This window comes from Squalius cephalus (genome assembly GCF_949319135.1).
Source record: "Squalius cephalus genome assembly, chromosome: 2".
Classification (NCBI taxonomy): Eukaryota; Metazoa; Chordata; class Actinopteri; order Cypriniformes; family Leuciscidae; genus Squalius; species Squalius cephalus.
The window spans coordinates 29,492,002-29,512,069 of record NC_137123.1 but is presented as its reverse complement, the minus strand read 5'-3'; the positions used below and the strand labels follow the sequence as shown (position 1 = coordinate 29,512,069).

General features: G+C 37.8%; 1 protein-coding gene and 1 long non-coding RNA gene across 2 annotated transcripts in view; one reads left to right on the top strand and one right to left on the bottom strand.

The window, feature by feature from the left end:
• The window catches only part of smad1 (SMAD family member 1), a 23,197-nt gene extending 9,996 nt beyond the window's left edge, over positions 1 to 13,201 (bottom strand). The window contains exons 1-3 of the mRNA XM_079848606.1: positions 13,122 to 13,201; positions 3,806 to 4,390; positions 208 to 486 (exon numbers count right to left, since the gene is read on the bottom strand). Coding sequence (XP_079704732.1) covers positions 208 to 486; positions 3,806 to 4,205 — 679 coding nt within the window. The 5' untranslated portion in view covers positions 4,206 to 4,390; positions 13,122 to 13,201. The remainder of the gene's footprint in view (positions 1 to 207; positions 487 to 3,805; positions 4,391 to 13,121) is intronic.
• On the top strand, positions 6,850 to 20,068 carry LOC307145455. The gene is made up of 3 exons (XR_013818959.1): positions 6,850 to 7,105; positions 15,187 to 15,303; positions 17,191 to 20,068. It is a non-coding gene; the product is annotated as an uncharacterized lncRNA (long non-coding RNA).

Below are 20,068 nucleotides of genomic sequence, written 5' to 3'. Positions count from 1 at the left end.
CATTATAACAGAAATTAGTTATTTTAAATTGTAATATTTCACAGTTTTACCTTTTTACTTTATTTTTGATCAAATAATGCAGCTTTGGTGTGCATAAGACATGCCTTTAAAAACCTTACCAACCCAAAACCCTTGTCCGGTAGTGTACATTTTCTACTACAGTAGAAAGCAAGACATTGAAGAATAAATAGCATAAGAGCAGCTCACCTGGCATCTGAAAAGGGCTGCCTGCGTCCGAGCTGGATGGCGAGTGGGGGAAGGTGGCTGTACTGCCTGTGCCACTGTTGGGCGAGCTGGGGTAGCTGTTGGTTGGAGAGTTCGGGGTGAAGGGTAGGGCGTTTGCTGGCTGCTGGGGAAAGGAGTCAGGGAAGGTGGCGTTCTGAGGCATTGGTGGCTCTGTCTGGTGAAGTGGGTTACGAAAGCGTGGCAGCATAGAGAGTTTCGCATTGAACTCACTGTTTCGTGGTACCAGCACAGGTGGCAGAACTAGGAATAGAGAAGAAATATGCCAATCATAAGCAATTAGAATGGAGAAGGTGACACGAGAATCCGTCGCACTTTTGAGATATGAATGAGACATTCATCTGCCACTACTGGCTAAATTTTCTTTTCTTTGTTTATGGACACGACATGAACACACAAGTATGAATTCTGGAAATGTCCTGCCAAAAACCCAACAGCTCTGAATATTAATCATTATACTGTAGTGATTTGGAGGATATTGTATGTACTAGCTAAATAATTAATTTCTAACAGAAAATTCAACAGTAAATATTATGTAGTGTACATGTAAACAATTGCACACTCAAAACCACAAATAAACATAATGATAACATCAAAACACCAGTTCACCCAAATATGAATATTCTGTGATAATTTACTCACCCTCATATAGTTACAAACCTTTATGACTTACTTTCTACTGTGGAACAGAAAAGAAGATATTTTGAAAAATGTTTGTGTGCATCCAATTAAAGTCAATGGGGTGAAAAACAACTTTCATTGTATGGACAAAAACATATACCTTCAACATATCTTCTTCGTTTCACAGAATTAAGAAATTAACACAGATTTGGAATGCCATGATAGCAGAATATTCATGTTTGGGTGAACTATCCATTTAATTATTTATGATTATATTTGGTGTTTTGTTGTCTACAATTTTCTGTATTTCTGTAATATACAAATTAACCATCACATCCAAGAGTCTACAACTAACTCATCCAAGAGTCATATTCACAGTGGTCACACACAGACATGCTCTCTAAAAATAGTAGAGCAATAAAATGTGGTAACTGGTGTTTTGAAGTGGATTTTCAGCTATAAACGTCTCACCACCTATGTTGCCCGCATGCCTTTTCATTCAGACAGGCTAATAGTTTTAGACTGTCAAGTTGTTTTCAGTGAGACTGGGAACTTGTATTTTAGCGATATAGCAATGAGTACTGTTAAACAATGGATGTGGCCAGCATGCTGGCATTCTGGAGAGGAGGGGAAAGACAGGTGTCCAGATATCCACAGGCCTGCAAGCGTGTGCAAGGCAGGCAACCTCTCTTTCCTGCTATTGTCTGTGTGGGTGACAGGAGTTCCTGTAAAACTCTTCCTCTTTACAGCCACATGTTTGCATGTTTCAGCCACCACACACACACACACACACACAAAAGTGTACACAGACTCTGAACAAAGCCCTCATTCTGCCTCCGCCTGGAATTTCCTGCTCCTGCTCTCATAATGTGCACACACATATATACACACACACATACTGTGGACAGCTGTTTCTGTGTTGTCAGCTGACCCTCATCTTCTGCTTAGCCAACAAAAAGGGGGCTGTGCATTTGAAGTCCATTCTTTCACCATAAGCAGAGGTAAAGAAAATGTTCTAGTTTCCCATTAAGACACACACACACACACACACACAGCACAGAAGGTTTTAGACTCCATGGTTTTCAATGCTACCCGATTCTCTCAAGTGGTATCAGGATCAAACAAATGAGAAAAGCACCTGGCAGAGGCCGGAGAGAGATATGGAAGGGGAAAGACAGAAAAAGAAAGAGACCATCTGCAGGAACCATGGGAAAGGAAAACTCAGGAACATGCATGGCAAAGGTACATATGGGCTATATAATCCATATGGGATTCACTGAAAGAGTGCTTTTACTCACTTGTTCTTCTAAAGGTAAATATTAACAACAGGAAAGAGAAAATCTGTGTGGAAATTTCCAGTGATTTGCAATTTATACAAACTGCAGTTCAACAGAAAAACTGTACACCAAGATGAACTGATAATAATACTTAAAGGGATAGTTCACCCAAAAATGAAAATTCTGTCATCATTTACTCACCCTCACGTTGTTCCAAACCTGTATGAGTTTCTTTCCTCTGTTGAACACAAAATAAGTTATTTTGAAGAATGTTGGTAAACAGCCATTGACATCCACAGTATTTTTTTCCTATTATGGAAGTCAATGTCTACCTTCTACTGTCTGGTTACCAACATTATTCAAAATAACGTCTTTTGTGTTCAACAGAAGAAAGAAACTCATACAGATTTGCAACAACTTGAGGCTGAGAAACTGATGACAACACTTTTATTTTTGGGCTAACAATCTCTTTAAATTATTTCAAACAAAATATTTCAAAAGGACAAAATATCTTCGCTTTAACTGACTCACTAACAAAGTCCAGTTTAGCTGTGTTTACAGGATCCTACACCTTTTAGCCAATAAATATTCATGACTTTTCCATGATTTTTCAGTGACATTTCCAGCTGTTAGTCGTAACATTTTATAGAGATTAAAATCCCTAAGAGTTACCTAAAGTGGAAGAATATTACATAAATATTACTATTATAGATTTCTATGACTTTTCAGCATTCAACCCCTGGAAATTAGTTTTAAAATTACTTGATATTTACAGGTTTTCCATGACAGTGGGAATCCTGTGTTTAGATTGTGAATTAATGCGTTTTTTTGGAGCGTATCTGTAAAGAGAAGGAATCATTCTTGTTTCTTTCCATGCACTGACTCATCATTTTTGTTCACTGAAGTCTTGCCCTTTTAAAGCACATGACTGCTTACGAGAACAAGCACTTAAGTAAGAACTGTCAAGGAGAATTTCATTAGTTGGACCTTCTCTGAACGAGTCTTTGTTTTCACAAAATAGTTTTGACAAAATGGAAGAGATTTATAGATAATAAATTAACGACCTGATGTTGTCATTTGTGGGGTAACTGCTTATGATGCTTAAACACTCTTTCTAGAGTCTCTTGGAAGATTTTGTGGAAACACATCTGTTAATAAAGGATAACTATAAAGATAGACAGTAACATTCTGTTTATTATAAGAGTGTGCTGCAGTTATGTTGTCTGACACTTTAAATGCTTGAGCTCTTTAAAGTCGAGCGGATCCTGATTGGCTGTCAATTATTTTGGCAAAAAAATCTGAAACTGATTCCAACCATATTGTTCCTGTAGTTATCGTTATAGTTGTGGTGTGGACTTCCCTATTATTAAAACACTTATATAGTTATCATCCTTGGTGTAAATGTGCCTTAAGTGTTGGTAGTGAATGCCTGTTGTTAATAATTTATTAATTAATAAACTGATTAAATGATTCAATGACTCATTCAAACCTTTTCACCAACTATTGCTATAATGATGTAACCTGCAGAGAGGGTCATTGAACAAATCTAAATGACTCTTTCTGGGGAACAGGTAAAAAAATGTTAGTCACTGAGATGAATCCAAATCCAAATGTATCTCTCAGCTGCTATTATGTACTGCTCGTGATCAAACTCAGTCACTCACCTGGACTGTCCACCCTCTTGTAGTGGTAGGGGTTGATGCACACATCCTTCTGCTTAGATCCAAAGGGGAACTCGCAGCACTCCAGGGCCTTGAGCTCATGGTGCGACTGTAGGTCGGGCCAACGCCACACTCGGCAGTAGATTACATGAGGCAGCCCCTTCCGGTGTGACACCTGGAGCCTCCCGTCCAGTGAGCGAGGGATAGTGACACAGTTGCTTGGCTGACCAGGGCAGCTGAGTGCCCTCTCCAGCTCCTCCATAGCACCCTTCTTCTTCTTCAGCTTCTTGACCAGTGCATCCACTGCCTTTTCTGCCCACTTCTCTTCTTCGTCACCTTGCTTCCAGCCCAGCAGTCGCTTGACCGCCGGGCTGGTGAAGGAGAAGAGCGAGATGACGCTCATTGTGGCGCCACGTGCGCCCCAGCCAACGTTGTCACACTTACTCCGTAGAATTCCACCACACAGAAACAAGGACTCTCTGCTCTACCTCCTCAAAGAGAATCAAACACTTAACCACAGCGACACATGAACAAGGGTAGTGTTGAAAGTTGTGTTGTTTCACAGTTAGGTCAGATTGTCAAGTGCACCTGTAAAGAGAGACAACGCAGTCAGACATTACATTGGCATTACATTAAGAGGTGCCAATACTGACACTAAAGGCTGGAAAACACTACATGACTTTGCCCCGATTTGCAGTCTGAACGAGTCGACACTAGTTGCCAGATCCAGCCTGCAGATATTGGGTAGTCAGAGTTAAAAGATTTACAGAAAATCACATACAGACTCATATTTTTTAGCTTCAGATTATTGCTGCATCCAAAAGCTGAAAAATGCTGTAAAGTAGGAAGGCAACAAGGAATGTCCGAATCACATCCTGTCTAATGATCTAATCTTTTTTGAAGGCAGCATAGATGTATCCTTCATTGGCAACAAGATCCCACTTTCCTGTGTCTTCAACTCTGTGACAGTTGAACTAAAAATAAAATGGCATCAGAAAGTAGCGCACTGTGGTCAGTTAGTGCGTGAATGTATGTTTTTGAACAACATTTTTTTATAACTTTTGTTTTAATTTTTAGGAATAAATTAGTGTTGTAGTAATTAAATATTCACTTAGTTATCACCAAAGCTCTCTCTATTTTGTTGTAGATTTGTTTGCTGTTATGTCAATGAAGTCATTGCCTAATAGGTCCGCAAGGCAACAAGTCAGCTATCTATGATTCCATCCAGTTAGAGGAAATGAAATATGTTTGATATTTTGAGCTGATTTTAGACCACATATTGTTTTTTAATTTGTCATAAGTCTTCTACAACTGGCAACCTTCAGGTCTTTCTCCTGAATCCATCACAGAAGTGACTTAACCCCCAGCAGAATTTTTTTTTATTTTATTACAGCCTGGTACAAAAGGTGGTTTTGGTCTATATAGCTAATTTTGCCCTTCAAGACAACTGTGGGCAAAAATGCTCTTCAGAAACCTACGGGTGACGTCACCGGACATTACGTCCATATTTTTTTACAGTCTATGGTCTTCTAGCAATGAGCCGCATGTTTCTACATGAGATTGTTGTGTTCGGAACAATAAGCGAGTCTGGTAGTGTGTGATCCTCAGTCTTTTTTTTTTTTTTTGCCAGTTTTTCCTCTGTAACCAAAGTTGGTAAGCGTATAATTCCTAGTGTTCAGATTTTAAAAGTCGTATAGTGTATTCCAGTCTTAATTCCACAAATCCAGAACAAATGACGCAATACATCTTCTACCCTGACAACACTGATGATGACATCATTATGTTACAGCTTCTCGGAATGGCTGCCTTTGGAGCTTCCAATTACATCTGCTCTACGGTAAGTTCTCGAAATGGCTTTCAAAATATGGGAAGTGGGATGTGTTCATACGGCACGCTAAACGATACTGCCGTGACACACTGCTGAGTGATGCTGTATAGCACTGAACAATGTCCTCTTGACTCATATCAGTTTCCTCATACTGTATGTAAAGATGCAGCTTATTATAGGATGCTATTCAAGACACCGCTGTAGGCTTACTAGTTAGCCTAACTGTTTAAGTGGTCAACAGGCAAAAAGTGCAAACAGTTTAATAAAGGGAGCCTTTCAACATTCTAGGAATAGAGAAGAAACGCATTTGAGATAAGAATAAAAGTGTCCATTCAGAAGGATCCCAAGGCAGCCATTCACTAACCAGCATTCATGATAATGGGAAGGGAAATAAGAGTGCACAATGCAAGATTGCACATTTCTTTTGAAGTTACCAGATGGTTCAGCATAGCATCCTCACTGGAATAAAGCAAGAGGCCTGAAATACATTTTGTAAGATTCAGACGCTTTCACTTCAAGGAGGATAACTGAACCACTTCTAAGTTGCAAAACACTATTCTAGCTCTTTCTAGACAATACCTATTCCTTTTTCCCCCATCACCTTCCACACATAAAGACTACAGTTATTTATATGTTTTTTGCCAAGGAGTTGCCTGTGATTGATATGAATCCACTTTAGGTTGTATCAGAGTCTGAGTGGCAGGTAAGTGTTATCCACTGACTCTATTCTGGACCATCAACACTAGATAAGAAAGGTGACATCAGAGAGCAGCTATTTGAACAATGCTGAGTGCTAAGAATAATGTTGTCCTCGGTGAGTGTGACTGCCCTCAGCTACTGTTTCACTTTAGAAAGCTTGTCTGATGTAGGTTACAATCAGGGCAACGTATCACAACACAAATGCCTCTATAGAACTGACCAGTTTCGACAATAATATTCTAATTCAATAGCCTAAACGTTTTACAGCAAAAGTCTTTTATCAGTAAAATGGTCTTAACAAAAATCACAAAATGTCTTTGGCTTATAAACTCGCATGAACTCTGCACATTGGAGTGGGAGTCATTCAATGAAAACAGGTGCTATTTATTAACTGGGAAGGAGAGAGTAGTAGCTGTTATCATGGACCACAGCGACAGGGAGGCTAAAAAGTTGGTCCTATATTTAGCATCATCTCCCAGCCAAAAGCTCATTTAAAAGCCTGGGACCTTCTGCTGTTGTCAGGGAGGAGATGAGCAAAGGGTAGGAAGTGCATCCCCAACTAACCTGCAAGATCTATTTTTTTTTCTTTTTTTTTTCTGGTTGGTTTTTGGGGTGTCTTTTTTAACACAAGGGATCCTAATAGTACTTAAAACTTCTAGCAGACATTCATGACAAGTTCTTTCCTCAGAGCTTCCTCTTAAGGCAAGTGAAGGAAAATAACAGATGGGTAAAAGAAGAATATGTGAGGAATTTTCCATCTGTTCTTGTGGAATAAGGTGAGCTTGCAAATACTTCATGCCATAAAAGATCTGCCAATGCATCAAATTGTGTGGAATCTTCTATTGCTTAATCCTTTTTTAGATTAATGTGATTGATGCATGTAGATTTTTTTAATCCAATTCTCAGCTTAGGCGTAATGTTCATAGGACTTAATATACAACAAAAGAAGTAGAAGAAGAAGAAGAAGAAGAAGAAGTAATTAACCTTAATAGTTGATTCTGGACCATTTTGACCCGGAATATCATCATCATATTTTCTTTTTTTCTTTTCTTTTCTTTCTTTTTTTCTTAAAGAGATACAACCATTAAAAATAGTTAAATTTTGATCCGGGGATCAAGTGAGGCTTTACATATGAAGTTATGCAGACTTTTTTTATGAGTTAGCCTAGATTTGTCTAAAAAACACTTTTTATTTATCCCCTTGCCATATCCCACACACACTTTTGAGACTGAAAAATATGATGAACAGGAATATTCACACCTACTGATGAACCATTGCAGCATGAAAGTTTAAGCAAGTAAAATTAATATATTTTGTTTGAAAACATTGCTGCTGTTTTGATTCAAAATGTAAAACAAAAGCTTTCAAAAATTTGGACTGTTTTAGAGTTGATACTGGCAATTCTTAAAGTATATGATCTATATATTTTTCTTGCATTTTCTTGTTTTTTTCTGCAGTTCATGTAACATTTGAAATGTCAAATAATAAAAATTGGTAAATGTAGTAATAACATGGTAATAACACTTAAAGGGCATCTATTATGCAAATTCACTTTTACGTTTGAACATAAATGTGTGTTGGCAGTGTGTGTTCACAACCACCCCATAATGATAAAAATCCCCCCAGTGCTTTTTTTAATCCCCATAAATCATAAGCAGTGTCTCTGAACAAGCCGTATTCAGATTCTGAGCAATGTGACGTACTTTTGCACAAGCCCCGCCCACTACTGTTGACTGACACTGCCATATTAGCATATTAGCCCTGAGTGAGCTGTACACAGTCCGCCATTGTTTCGACTCCGGAGCAGAAGCGATTTAGGTGTTTTGTTGTTGGATTTAAGAATGATCATAGCAGTCGTCATTTACTCCCGACATCTGAGCTGTTGAAGAGGGGATTACTTTTGTTTTTGAAGGGAATGAGCCCCTAACCTACCTAAATGCGTTTATGTTTGAGCAAATCATTTTACATCAGACTGCTTTGTGAACGAAGGTCCGTACAAAGCAGGCTTGCTAAAAAAGTTGTTACCCCAGGCATGGGCGTCAGTTTGGTTTGAAATGTGCTGGGGACAGAGACGCATTTGGAAGTGCATTTTCAAAAGCACATTAATTTTTTTTTCTCTTTCGCGCAGGTCATGTTTTGAAAGACGATGTAAATAAATAAAAATGTTTTATAAAAAAGTATTGCTAACACAATGCTAAATCATAAATCAGATGTATGTACAATAACATTACGATGTCCAGCAATCGATTTAAATAGTACATTGGGTTTAATTTGTCGTTTAATTTAAATGGTCCAGTGGCAGAACTTTTGCCAAGCGTGTCAGAGGTTCTGGGTTCTAATCCGAAACTTGTATAGTTTTTTTTTTTTTTTCTTCTCATCAAAAGTGATTATGTTTATCAGTGGTTGTATATCAGGCAGGGACATGTTTGTGTGCATTTTGTTTTGTAACCGGAACAAATAGAGAGGCTCCACAACGGATTGAAGCACACGACCGAGTGAAGACTGTGTGCGAGCCACAAGAGAACACAGTATCCGCGCCACTGATCGCAGCGAGCACTTTGATCACTTGATTTCAAAAACAACACATTTCAGCGCTAAATCGCCTATTTAACAAACAAACTAAATGAATGCTCTGCTAGTTAACTGGAGATGTTTTATTTATTTGTATTGGTACATTCGTGCCGTGAGATGTTTCAAAAGTGGTGGGGACAATATCGACCTTAGCAAAAAGTGGTGGGGACATCCACCCGTCCCACCCACAAATTACGCCTATGACCCCAGGATGGATCTGTATCAACTGTTGTGTTTGTGCTCCAGCTTACAGTCTCCGGAGTGATACTGGTCACAGCAGTAATGAAAGGGAGAATGCACACTTTATTACAGTTCATCAGAGTTGTTTTACGGATATAAAGTTTACCAGTTTATTAAGCACCCACCGAAAAGTTCCGTATATATTTGCTTAATCTTTTGTGTGAAGTACAATAAACTTCATAAAACTCATCAGAATATTTTTGGCCATTATTCGGACGAGGTCCGCTACAACAGGCTTGTACTAATAGTTGATAAAAGCAAGACGACAAATAAGTTATAATCGTAATTAAACTAAACTATACCTGCTCTATCTCCATACAGCACATATTCTCTGGCTCTGAAGGTATTATTGTCCGACTCCGGTTCGAACCGAACACTGCTAGAACAGTTTCTGTTTTGACATTTCCATTCCGTGAGATGAGATTGTCCTGACACTGAAGCACGAGCTCCTGAAGCACTGCCCTCTGTGCCGGGAGCAGCAACTCATTTGCATTTAAAGGGACATACACACAAACGGCGCATTTTTCCTCACCCCAAAAAGTGGCAATTTTAACATGCTGAAAAAATACTCTGTGGGGTCTTTTCAGTTAAAACTTTACATACACACTCTGGGGAAATCAGAGACTTCTTTTACATATTGTAAAAAGGGGCATAATAGGTGCCCTTTAAAGTGAAACTTTAAAAAAAAATTAGAAACTTAGTGGTTGAAAAAAAAATTAGGCTATGTCACAAAGCAACATTGAGATTATGATATCAAAGTGACAGTGCAATATTACAAGGAACATATTATGACACATTAGATTCTCTCTGATGACAAGACTTTGTTGGGACGGAGAAACTCTTCAACACCTGTGCGGGACAAGTATCTCCCTGACACATCAAGAGCCTCTTTATCTTTACATATCACAGGCAGCCCAAGTTTCTCATTGTCAAAGGCTGCGGGCCACTTCAAACTCAAACACACATGCAGCTGTTCCCTTAGGGAAGCTGTCATACATGTTGAAAGCACCCTTCCCAAACCCAAACACCACACAGATTGGGTATTCCTACAGCAGGTGCTGGTTGAACAACCGTAGACACTGTTCTCAGACCAGGCCCATTGGGTTTGGTAAGATCTTCTTGTCTGTCTGGTTAGATCCATGCTTTGATGACCACCGACTTCAAGTTGCCAGCCAACTGTTTTGTTTAATTCAATTCCATGTCATTTTGAGAGGAATTCCACAGTCCTAAACTCTAGGCAACGGCATACAAAGGCTGTCGGAGTGATGGGAATTGATACATTTTATTGAGGATTCATAAAATCTGACCACTAGTCTGACCACACACTTACATAAAAGGTCAATATACCATTGTATTGACTCAGACAATGTTAGTTTGGGCTGTCTGGAGCCCAGTCAAAACAACCAATGCTTAAAAGCAAGTTCACTGTGTGGGCCAACTGCCTAGTGCATGGCCATAGGATGCACAATTTGGTGGATACTAAATGAGCGTAGGGTGAGATGAGCGTAAAGGGGTCTTGTCAGTAAACTGTGAGCTTGCTGCTTGAAAAATTGCACAAATGGACCAAAACGGCAGTTTCGGTTTCTGCATTTGCAATGCAGGGCGGCCATTAAAATGCAATCATTGCACGTTTCAGCAAGTGCACTCCAGGCCTGAGTGCATGTAAATATTAGCATTAGCTTGAGGGTTGGTGCAGCAGGCAGAGCTAATGTGGCTCCCATCACGCAACTTTGACAGCCTTGACCCCCCGCATCATATCCATGTATCATTTTGCGCTGGTTCAGTGCCGTTAATCAATTTAGGAGGCAGTAATGATGCTCTCTCGGTCCTCCCAGGGGACTCTGCATTATAAAGAACTTACATTATTTATCAAGGGCTGGATCTTGGGCCCTCCATTAAGCACCAGCTCAATTGCGATGTTCTCCAATAAAAAATAAAAAAGGTTGGGGGTTGAACAAATGGAGAAGGAGGGATAAAGAGAAAAGCGAGAGTGAGAGAGACAGACTCTCAGACCAAGAGCAAGTGCGCTTCAAACTCCCTGTGATGCCACATTTAAATCAAACTGGCCAAAGGTTCATGTAAACTGATGGCTAATCATTTGTTCTCAGTATGTTGTGAACCACTGCAGAGTTTCGCAGAGCCAAGAAACCACCAAGATTATACAAAGATGGTTAACCTGTTACACTTATGGAAAACAAATGATTGGAAAGGCATGTAGATCTTCAAATTTAGATACATAAATACATTAAATACATACTTATGGTATGTCCATATACAGACCTGAGCAAGATATGGATACATTCACTTTACACTTTGCAAACAGAAAGCAAGGACACTATGATGGTCTGAGAACAAAATGCCTGTCCGATGTCTTATATTATGATATACATTATTCAATTGTGTGATGGATTCCAACTATAGGCCTACTGGATAGATAGGATAATGTTTGTTTTTTTTATTGTTTTTTTTTATGGGATATCTGCCTCCTCCTCATAATAATAATAACAGCAACAACAACAAAAATTCTAATAATAATTAAAACATATTTTAGGGTCTGTGAAGAAATATATTGGTATACACATAGGCCTAATGTGATGTTATCAACTAGTGGACATAGAATAATAATAATTATTATTATTATTATTATATTATTTAAAACAACAACAACAACAACAACAAAAAATAAAATAATAATAATAATGAAAACAACTTTTTAAACAAAAGATTCATTAGTTTATGTAAAAATGTAAAGTAAATACATACAATTTGTAGGTCACTGTCCAAACCTGTCATTTAAGATTTGGTTTTCAAAATTGGGTAGATCAGGGGTCTCTGTATTTACTGTTTGATCTCAAACTAAAAAAAAAATTGTGGAATTTCTTTTTTAATAAAAGCTAACATTAAGATACTAAAGTTCAGCTTAATGTTTCATTGTCTCACCTGTTTTAATGTAATGTACAAGTATAATGTACTAAGTAGCCTAATTGGCAGACCCCCTGCTCAACCCAATTTTAAGCTGTTTTCATTATTATTACTATTATTATTATTGTTATTGTTGTTTTTGTAATGTATACGAATGTAATGTACAATGTATCTGTACATTTAATTATTTTAATGGATTTGCAGCGTAGCCTACTGTATCTGTATACATATTCGGCCAGCCAGCAACACTCAATTTTATACAATGTAACAGAGGTTCATTGCTCATCTCTGTCCACCAAGTGGTCTATGTCTAAAGACAACTCCCCCAAACATTACAGTAAGTTAAGCTGATATTAGACAATCACACACACTCATTTTCTATGTCTGTCACACACACAATGTGTCAGAATAAAACAATCCAAGCAAATCATGGACAAGGACAAATTCTTGTCCTTTGAGTAATCTGATATGTCATCTTCAATGATGTCAGGAAATCTGGCTCAGGTCTCACAGTCTCTGCATGCATCATGTACGGGGGCAAATATTCACTGTAAGTGATGTGTATGATTTGCCATTTTGAGCACTCAAAAAATATCCCCTCCAACTGCACAATAAACAGAAGTGGGTGGTAAAGCACGAAATTGAGTATAATGAATAAAGAATGTATAAAGAATATACTAAAATTTGTGTGGATTTAATAATCAAGATCAATGACTGAATTATCATCCTGATTGGAAAACAAAACATCAACAACAGCACAAACATCATGTGACAGTCAAACAAAATAGTACTTTATGCATTACAAACAGCATAACTGTGAGAACAACAGGCTGATGTGCAGACACAGCACATGAACCATGGCAAACACTGAGTGATTTACTCTCTTGAGTTGTTATGAAGAACAACCAAGTTGTATGCTTCATACTGATCTCAATGCGCGAGAAACACTAGGTAAGAAGTTATAAATTGCGCGTTCCTCTAAGCGGCATTCACAAACGTGCCGTTCGTATTTTCACAGTTTGTTGACGCGTTTAAATATAAAAGTAAAGTTTACTGTACCTTGTGCGCCACCTCGACGCGATCCTTCACAGCATTCATACAACAAGACTCGCTGTGCTCTCGCCTGGCGTCAGTGTGTCGCGGACCGCCGCACCCTCCGCGCTGAACTCGTATCACGCCGCGGGATGTAGTGAGGGGCGGTGCGCAAGTCCTAACAAGTCCTACTTTTTTACACATTCAACGTTTTCAAAGTACTGTGGAATGAATTATGTAACATTGTAACAATGTAGCCTACTCTTTCTATTGCCCGAAGAGGCTAGTCTGCGGTCCATCATGGCACTGTCCTGGATAGGACCATGGGAAAACCATGTGTTTCAATGTGATGCTGTTAATTCAAGCACTGCATACTTCTACATGACCTGATGGAAATGATCACTGTGCAGTAATCTGCAGTAGGGGGAATACAGATAGTGTGACAACTTGTACAAATTCCTCCATTACTAAAAATCAGCGCTAAGTTAGTCCCATTATGACACAGACAGATGCCATTAAAATGTGCATATTATGAAGGCAACATTTAGGCCTACGACTAATAATCAGAAAGTATTTGCCCTTTATGCTTTATGTTTAGATATTGTGTTGACTGATTTACATGGTGTCTTTATAAGTGCCTTAAAAATCTAAAATCTGTTTATGTGTTATATTTAGCCCGATATGTTTTTTTGATAACACAATTATTAAGTTTATTTTTATTTTTTACTTTTATCCATTTAAATACTGGTTAAAAAAATAGATTAAAATAAAAAGCAACACAGTCACTAATGTGCAAATCCACAAGTCTTTTAATCTCTCCAAAAAATGCACATAAACTGTAAGAAATTCTTGCATACACTGTAAGAATCTCAACTCATTCTATCTTTTACATTATATTATTTGAGTTTTACTTACTCCAAAACAACTTTTTTCACAGATAGGTCAAACATCTTTTTAATTTTGTCAATTAAAATGCATTGGTCAAATCAATTGGAAAAACAGTAGCCTAGCCTAAATTAAGTTTCGTTTACTAAAAAAAAAGAAGGATTTTTACATTGTAGAGCCAATCAATCACAAACTCTGAATTACAAGATGAAAAACAAAACGAGAAAATGTCAATCCATCATCCCTGTAGAAAGTCAATTAGCCTATATTTTCTACAAACGAAATGCACAACTAAATCAATGAATGTCATTCAAGACAGTCTTCATGAAGCTTCTCAAGGTTAGTTTGGCAGTTAATGTCAAGAATCAATCTAAGCAGTCATATATTCATGTAAAACAATTTATTCCTCATTAACAATACAGGTTTATTACGTTTCTGAGTGGAACTATAATATCTGTGTCGGCGGCGGCGGAAGGAGACTATCGAGAGTAGGAGTGCTGCTAGCGCAGATTACGTCACGCGGTTGGCGACAGAATGTCTGAGTGAGGCGCGAGTAAGCTGCACGTGAATGTGAAATCTGGGAAAACACTGCTAGCCGAGAGTGCGTTCAAAAAGTGTGCAGAATTCTAAAAGAGTTCTTATATGTACAAAATTGGTCGCATAATTGCTTTAATTTATGAATTTCTGTTGGTTAATGATCATCATTATTAGGCTATGTTTATTTTTTCTTTTGGTTTACTTTTTTTTTTTTTTTTTTTTTTTTTGTAAATTGCAAGGGTCATATTAAAGAAGCTGCAGCTTAGACATTACTTGTTCTCACTCTATTTGCATAGCTTCTTATAGCAGATTTTATTTTCAGTTTTCTTCAGGCTATAAATAAGTAGCGATGGGGATGTAAAATTCAACAGACCAACTCAAAATAACACATTTTAAGTTTTCCAATCACAGCATGCTAATCATATCAATCATATCAAAGCATATCTAGCAGCTGAGCATATTGTATTTAAATCATGAAAAGGACTAGACAGACACTAATGTATTTTCAAACACTATGGATGTCTTATGAAATTTGATTTGCTTAATGGCATACACCTAACTTTAAGGATAAACTCGCCTCCTTAATGAGCGAGAAAACTACAATGCTCATCTTGTCTCCCACTGGGCTGCTGTCAGGTGCACTTTCAATTTGAGTCCTTTTGTCTTATAGTATCACCCACTGCTGAGGAGGGAGGAGAGGTCGTAGGAGGGCCTCTCACCTCTGCCACTGAGTCTCCATTCACCCTCATCACAATGGAGCCGGACGCTTGTGCCATAGGAATGTGAGGTAGTGCTGAAAAACTATGCCCACATTCTGCTTATGGAGGAACAGTATACAAAACCTGAGGCCCGACCTAAAGAAACGGTCTAAATCAGTAGTATTTTCATTTCTTTTTGGGGAGCCAAGCTGTGTGCCTGCTTGTATGCAACTCATTTGGTCTTTGGCACAGCACTGGTGTTTTCAGTAATGCTAAGCATGATGGCAGAGAATCAGGCAGCTCGCATTTCAAACAGGCGCCTCCATTGACACCGTGCTCCTGCTCTTCTAGAAATAATGTCTGGAGTGGTAATATTTAAATACTGTCTCCAAGGGCTTTTATTTTATTTATCCCGCGAACCTTATACGCCGCCCGGACCATAAAGCCACCTGCATGAGTACATGTTCATTTGTTGCTTGTGTTAGTCAAGTCACGAGTTGAATTAGTTCTTTATGCAATACAGATTGTTTCAAAGCAGCCACACACACTAAAGGGGGGTTTTGCAGCAATGCCATAGAAGAACCATGTTTGCATGGTTCCCCAAAGAATCTTTCAGTGCACTTTTTCATGACAAAACATGATAATTTATGTTGAGAAAACTTAATTTCTTTAGGTGTTACCAATTGAAGTAATTTTTTTAAGTTGATCCAACTATTCACTTTTTACAGTGAATAAAATAATCTATTTTCTGCAACGGAAAGGTTTCATGGATGTTGAAGGTTCTTCAGGGAACCATTAATGCCATACCAATACTTTTAAGAGTGCAGTAATAAGAAAACAATGGTATTAATGTTGCAAAGTTATGAAACAAATACAATTTCAGCTGTAAAGCAGCTCTAAAAAGACAATAGTGTCATTATTCAGCTCAATTTAGTTTAATGTTGATTCAATAACAGTGTGAATGTTGCCAAGTTTATTAGTTATGAAGCAAATTCAGTTCAGCTACGTAGCTGTACTGAAGACAAGAGTGTTGTTATTCAGCTCAAGTCATTTAAACTTTGATTCAGTTCAGTTCAATATATGTCTTTAAAATTCTGGAACAGCATTAAAGTAATATTCTGAGTTCAATGCATGTTCAACAGCATATGTTAATTACCACAAAAAAGGACAAAAAAAATCAGGGTAATGATGAGGCACTACAAGTGAATGAATGGTAATAAACACTTATAGAATTGAATGAGGACATTTCTTGGAGGATTTAAAAGCAGAAATGTGAAGCTTATCATTTAAAAATGCACTTACATTCATTCTTCTGTTAAAACTTGAGTGTTATTTGAGCTGTAAAGTTGTTCTTGTTATTTTTTTATGTTTGTTTTGGGCATTGTCATGGCAACAAAGCTGTATGACTATCCATAAAAGTTGAGTTAGTGATTCTGTTCACATCCACAAGTCATGATAAATTGCAAATTGTTTAAGTCTTGTGACTACAATTGAAACAGAGAGTATTCTATTTAAAAACTGGCCCCATTCACTTCTACTGTACTGTAAGTGCCTCACTGTAACTCAGATTTAGCTTCTTTATTATTATTTTTTTTTAAAGCAGAAGTATAGGGCCAAGTCTAAATTTATTTTTTGTGGTCATTGCGCTTAGCTACTTTTCAATCAGGAATATTCCTTTAAGTTGTTATTCCTTGAATGCCTTAACTATACTATAAAATATACCTTTACCCGCTCTCTCTGCAGATTTTGAGTTCCTAAAGAACACCAATAGTTCTGAAGGTATGTGGGTTAAGAGATGAGAGAGCACAGCGGCCTTGACAGCTGACCATGCCTCCTATTTTCCTCCCTGATAGGATAACAACTTTGTTGACTGGCATTTGTTCAAATGGACATTATGTTATTTGTAAATGGGCGGTGTGTAAGATGAAGCCCCTCACCCTGGCCTGGCTAGAATTAACCCCTTTCTCCACCATCAGCAATCCCCATGGCTGCTAGGAGGGTGGTCTGCCTTACCCCAGGGTGGAGAGAGGAATAAGAGGACAATTGTGGGGCTTTGCACAAGGCTCAAGAGGCTGGAACAGCTGCCATGGTCACTTGGTGGAGGGCTTGCATACTGAAGACCACGCTAGCGTAAAAGCATTTACCAAGGTCGTCCTTGTCATTTCAGTGATAAAAAGCCCATTGAGCACGGTTTTGCAAACACATCATTGATATAGTGTTGCAATATTCTGATTTGTTATCCAAAGTAATAAGTTATCACATATTTGATTATTTAACAATACATTATATTACAAATAAACTTTAGCTCTACACTGTAAAAAAAAGTTTTTATTTTTTATTAAAAAATACATTTGAAATGTTTGAACTTTAATTTTACAGTAAAATACCATTACATTTAGGGGTTTTGCAAGTAAATTATATTATTAATAGTGAGCAGAAAAAACAAAAATGAAATTTATAGTAAAAAACAATAAAAGCACATTGTCAGAAGTACCTGATAAAATGTTATGTAATTTAGTTTATTGCATTATTGAAACCTGTTGCCTTAATAATTTTAAGGCAACGGGTTTCCTCACTTTTTTAAAAAAAAGTTAAGTCAACTGATCACTTTAATCAGTGTGTCATGTGTTACCCTGATGGTGTTTTGCCTTTGTGTGTAATCCTGTCTCTATATGAATATTGGCCAGGCTTTATGGACAGCTCACTTATAATGAGCTGTGATTCATCATTTAGCTTTCTCTACTACCTTTATTATAATGGTATAGTTATCACATTTAATGAAGATTGATATTATAAAGTAGATTGATATTAACATTATTTCTGCAGAATGCCACGGCAACCGCAGCTGCTGGTTTATTACTGTAAATGGAACCGTTTTTTTTTTTTTTTTACGTAGGAAGTTTACATAAAGGCATCTGTATACTCTCTGATATGATGGCTCATGGTGTTTACTGTATGTAGTTCAAGAAGATCTGTTAATTAGTCCTTGTTTGTTGACTGACTATTTGTACATGCATACCATTCTCTATGGTTACAGACAGACGTACATTCATGCACACACGCACACACACATTTCCCCTTATTCTGAGCTTTAATGATGGTCTTTTTGAAGAAATAAAGACATTACGTCAGATAGTAGAGCAGATCACTGGGTCAGTTTCTCAACCAGTTAATTGACTCATCTGGAACCACAAGACCCCAGACAGGACAAATCAACTCATATGAGCAATGTCGTAATATTGTAGACTAATACAAAGGCAAAACATGAACTCACATAATTTATACTTTAAAATGCTATAGACTTGAATAGACAGTCTACAGTCTATTATACTCTCTGTTCATTTGTCATAGTGGTGCTATTGTTTGCATGATCAGCAAATATAATTCCTGCATTACATCATGCAACTTTGAAGATGAAGATATTTTTATTCCCATCTCACAGATGTTCCTTCAATTCAACATTGTAAGGTAATTTCTCAAGAGACAAAAGTCGCGGTGCTGCGTCCATCTGGAGATATTGTAAGCGATAGTCCCCTGACATCATCCTTTCCTGTGGCGTATTCTAAACAGAGATCAGTGTGGTGAAAATAGCTCCGGCTGTAAACAAAGCTTCCATGTCTGATTTGCTTTTCTTAGAACAGAATAATAGTAAATGCACTTTAATGCCAAATAAAACAGAAGAGAAAGACTAGAACAGTTAGCAAGAGAATAACTCAGCATTCACACCATGAAGCTTATATTACAACAAAAACCAGATCCACCCTAAACTCATTTCCATCTGCAAACCAGGACTTCTACAATGCAAATATGTGCGCTATAAACTTGAGCTAATAACATAAAGAGACAGTGAATCCCACCGGCCCATTAAAAACGTAAAGATACTAAACATAGCAAAAAATCTATTACACTTTATTTGATTGTGTCTTTGTTACACGTTACAACTTATTAGAGTAACAGTACATTGTGCATAATTACATTACCAAAGAGTGTAACCAAAAAAAATCAAAGCAGAAACCACAACTTAAAGGTACGTATAAGGCTGTTGCAATCTTAGTGACAGGGTTTTCCTTTGAATCATCAATTGAGAGCACGTAAGACATTGCAATGATGTCATCCTCATGTCTTCATTGATCATAGCTGCCATGGCTACCACAGTGCTGTAACTGTAGCAGTGGTAGGTCAAAGGTCACGGAGATAACCCGGCAATTGAATTTATGGGAGGGCTTGTAGGTATCTGGTTTTCCCATTCACCCCCACACCACTTTGTTGATGCTGAAGCTGCCTTTCCCTTGCGATCCTTCTCGCTCTCTCCCTCCTTATCCAATCAGTGGCAATTAACCACAGGACCCCGAGTACACTGAAACAAAGCACACACGCAAAAGCCCCGACCCGCTACCTTTCCAATGATAACATCTGCCCAATGCAGATCCCTGTTTGCAAACATTTCTGCAGGAAATCGGAATGTTTTTGACCGCACAATACTGATATTCTACATATGATAAACATTCTGATATATCTTAATTGCAACAATAGAAAGATTCCACATTTAAGCAATGACTTTACATCAATGCTGAGAGAACAATGAAAAAGGAAAATTAGCATTCATAACTCATACAGGGTCATTTTATTGTGTAAACATGTCCTGTACTGTACAAATCATCAGTGCTAAAACACTCCCTCGTATGCCAAGGGATATGCCATCTCCCTCTGTCATGTAAGTATTGTAGGCCTATATGATTACATTTTAGAAGTTGTTTGTACAAAAAATGATTTCCCCAGAATAGAAGGATGCTTTTATCAGTTAAACCACATACTGTTTGTGAAGGTACATGTGAATAAAAATGTGCAATACTG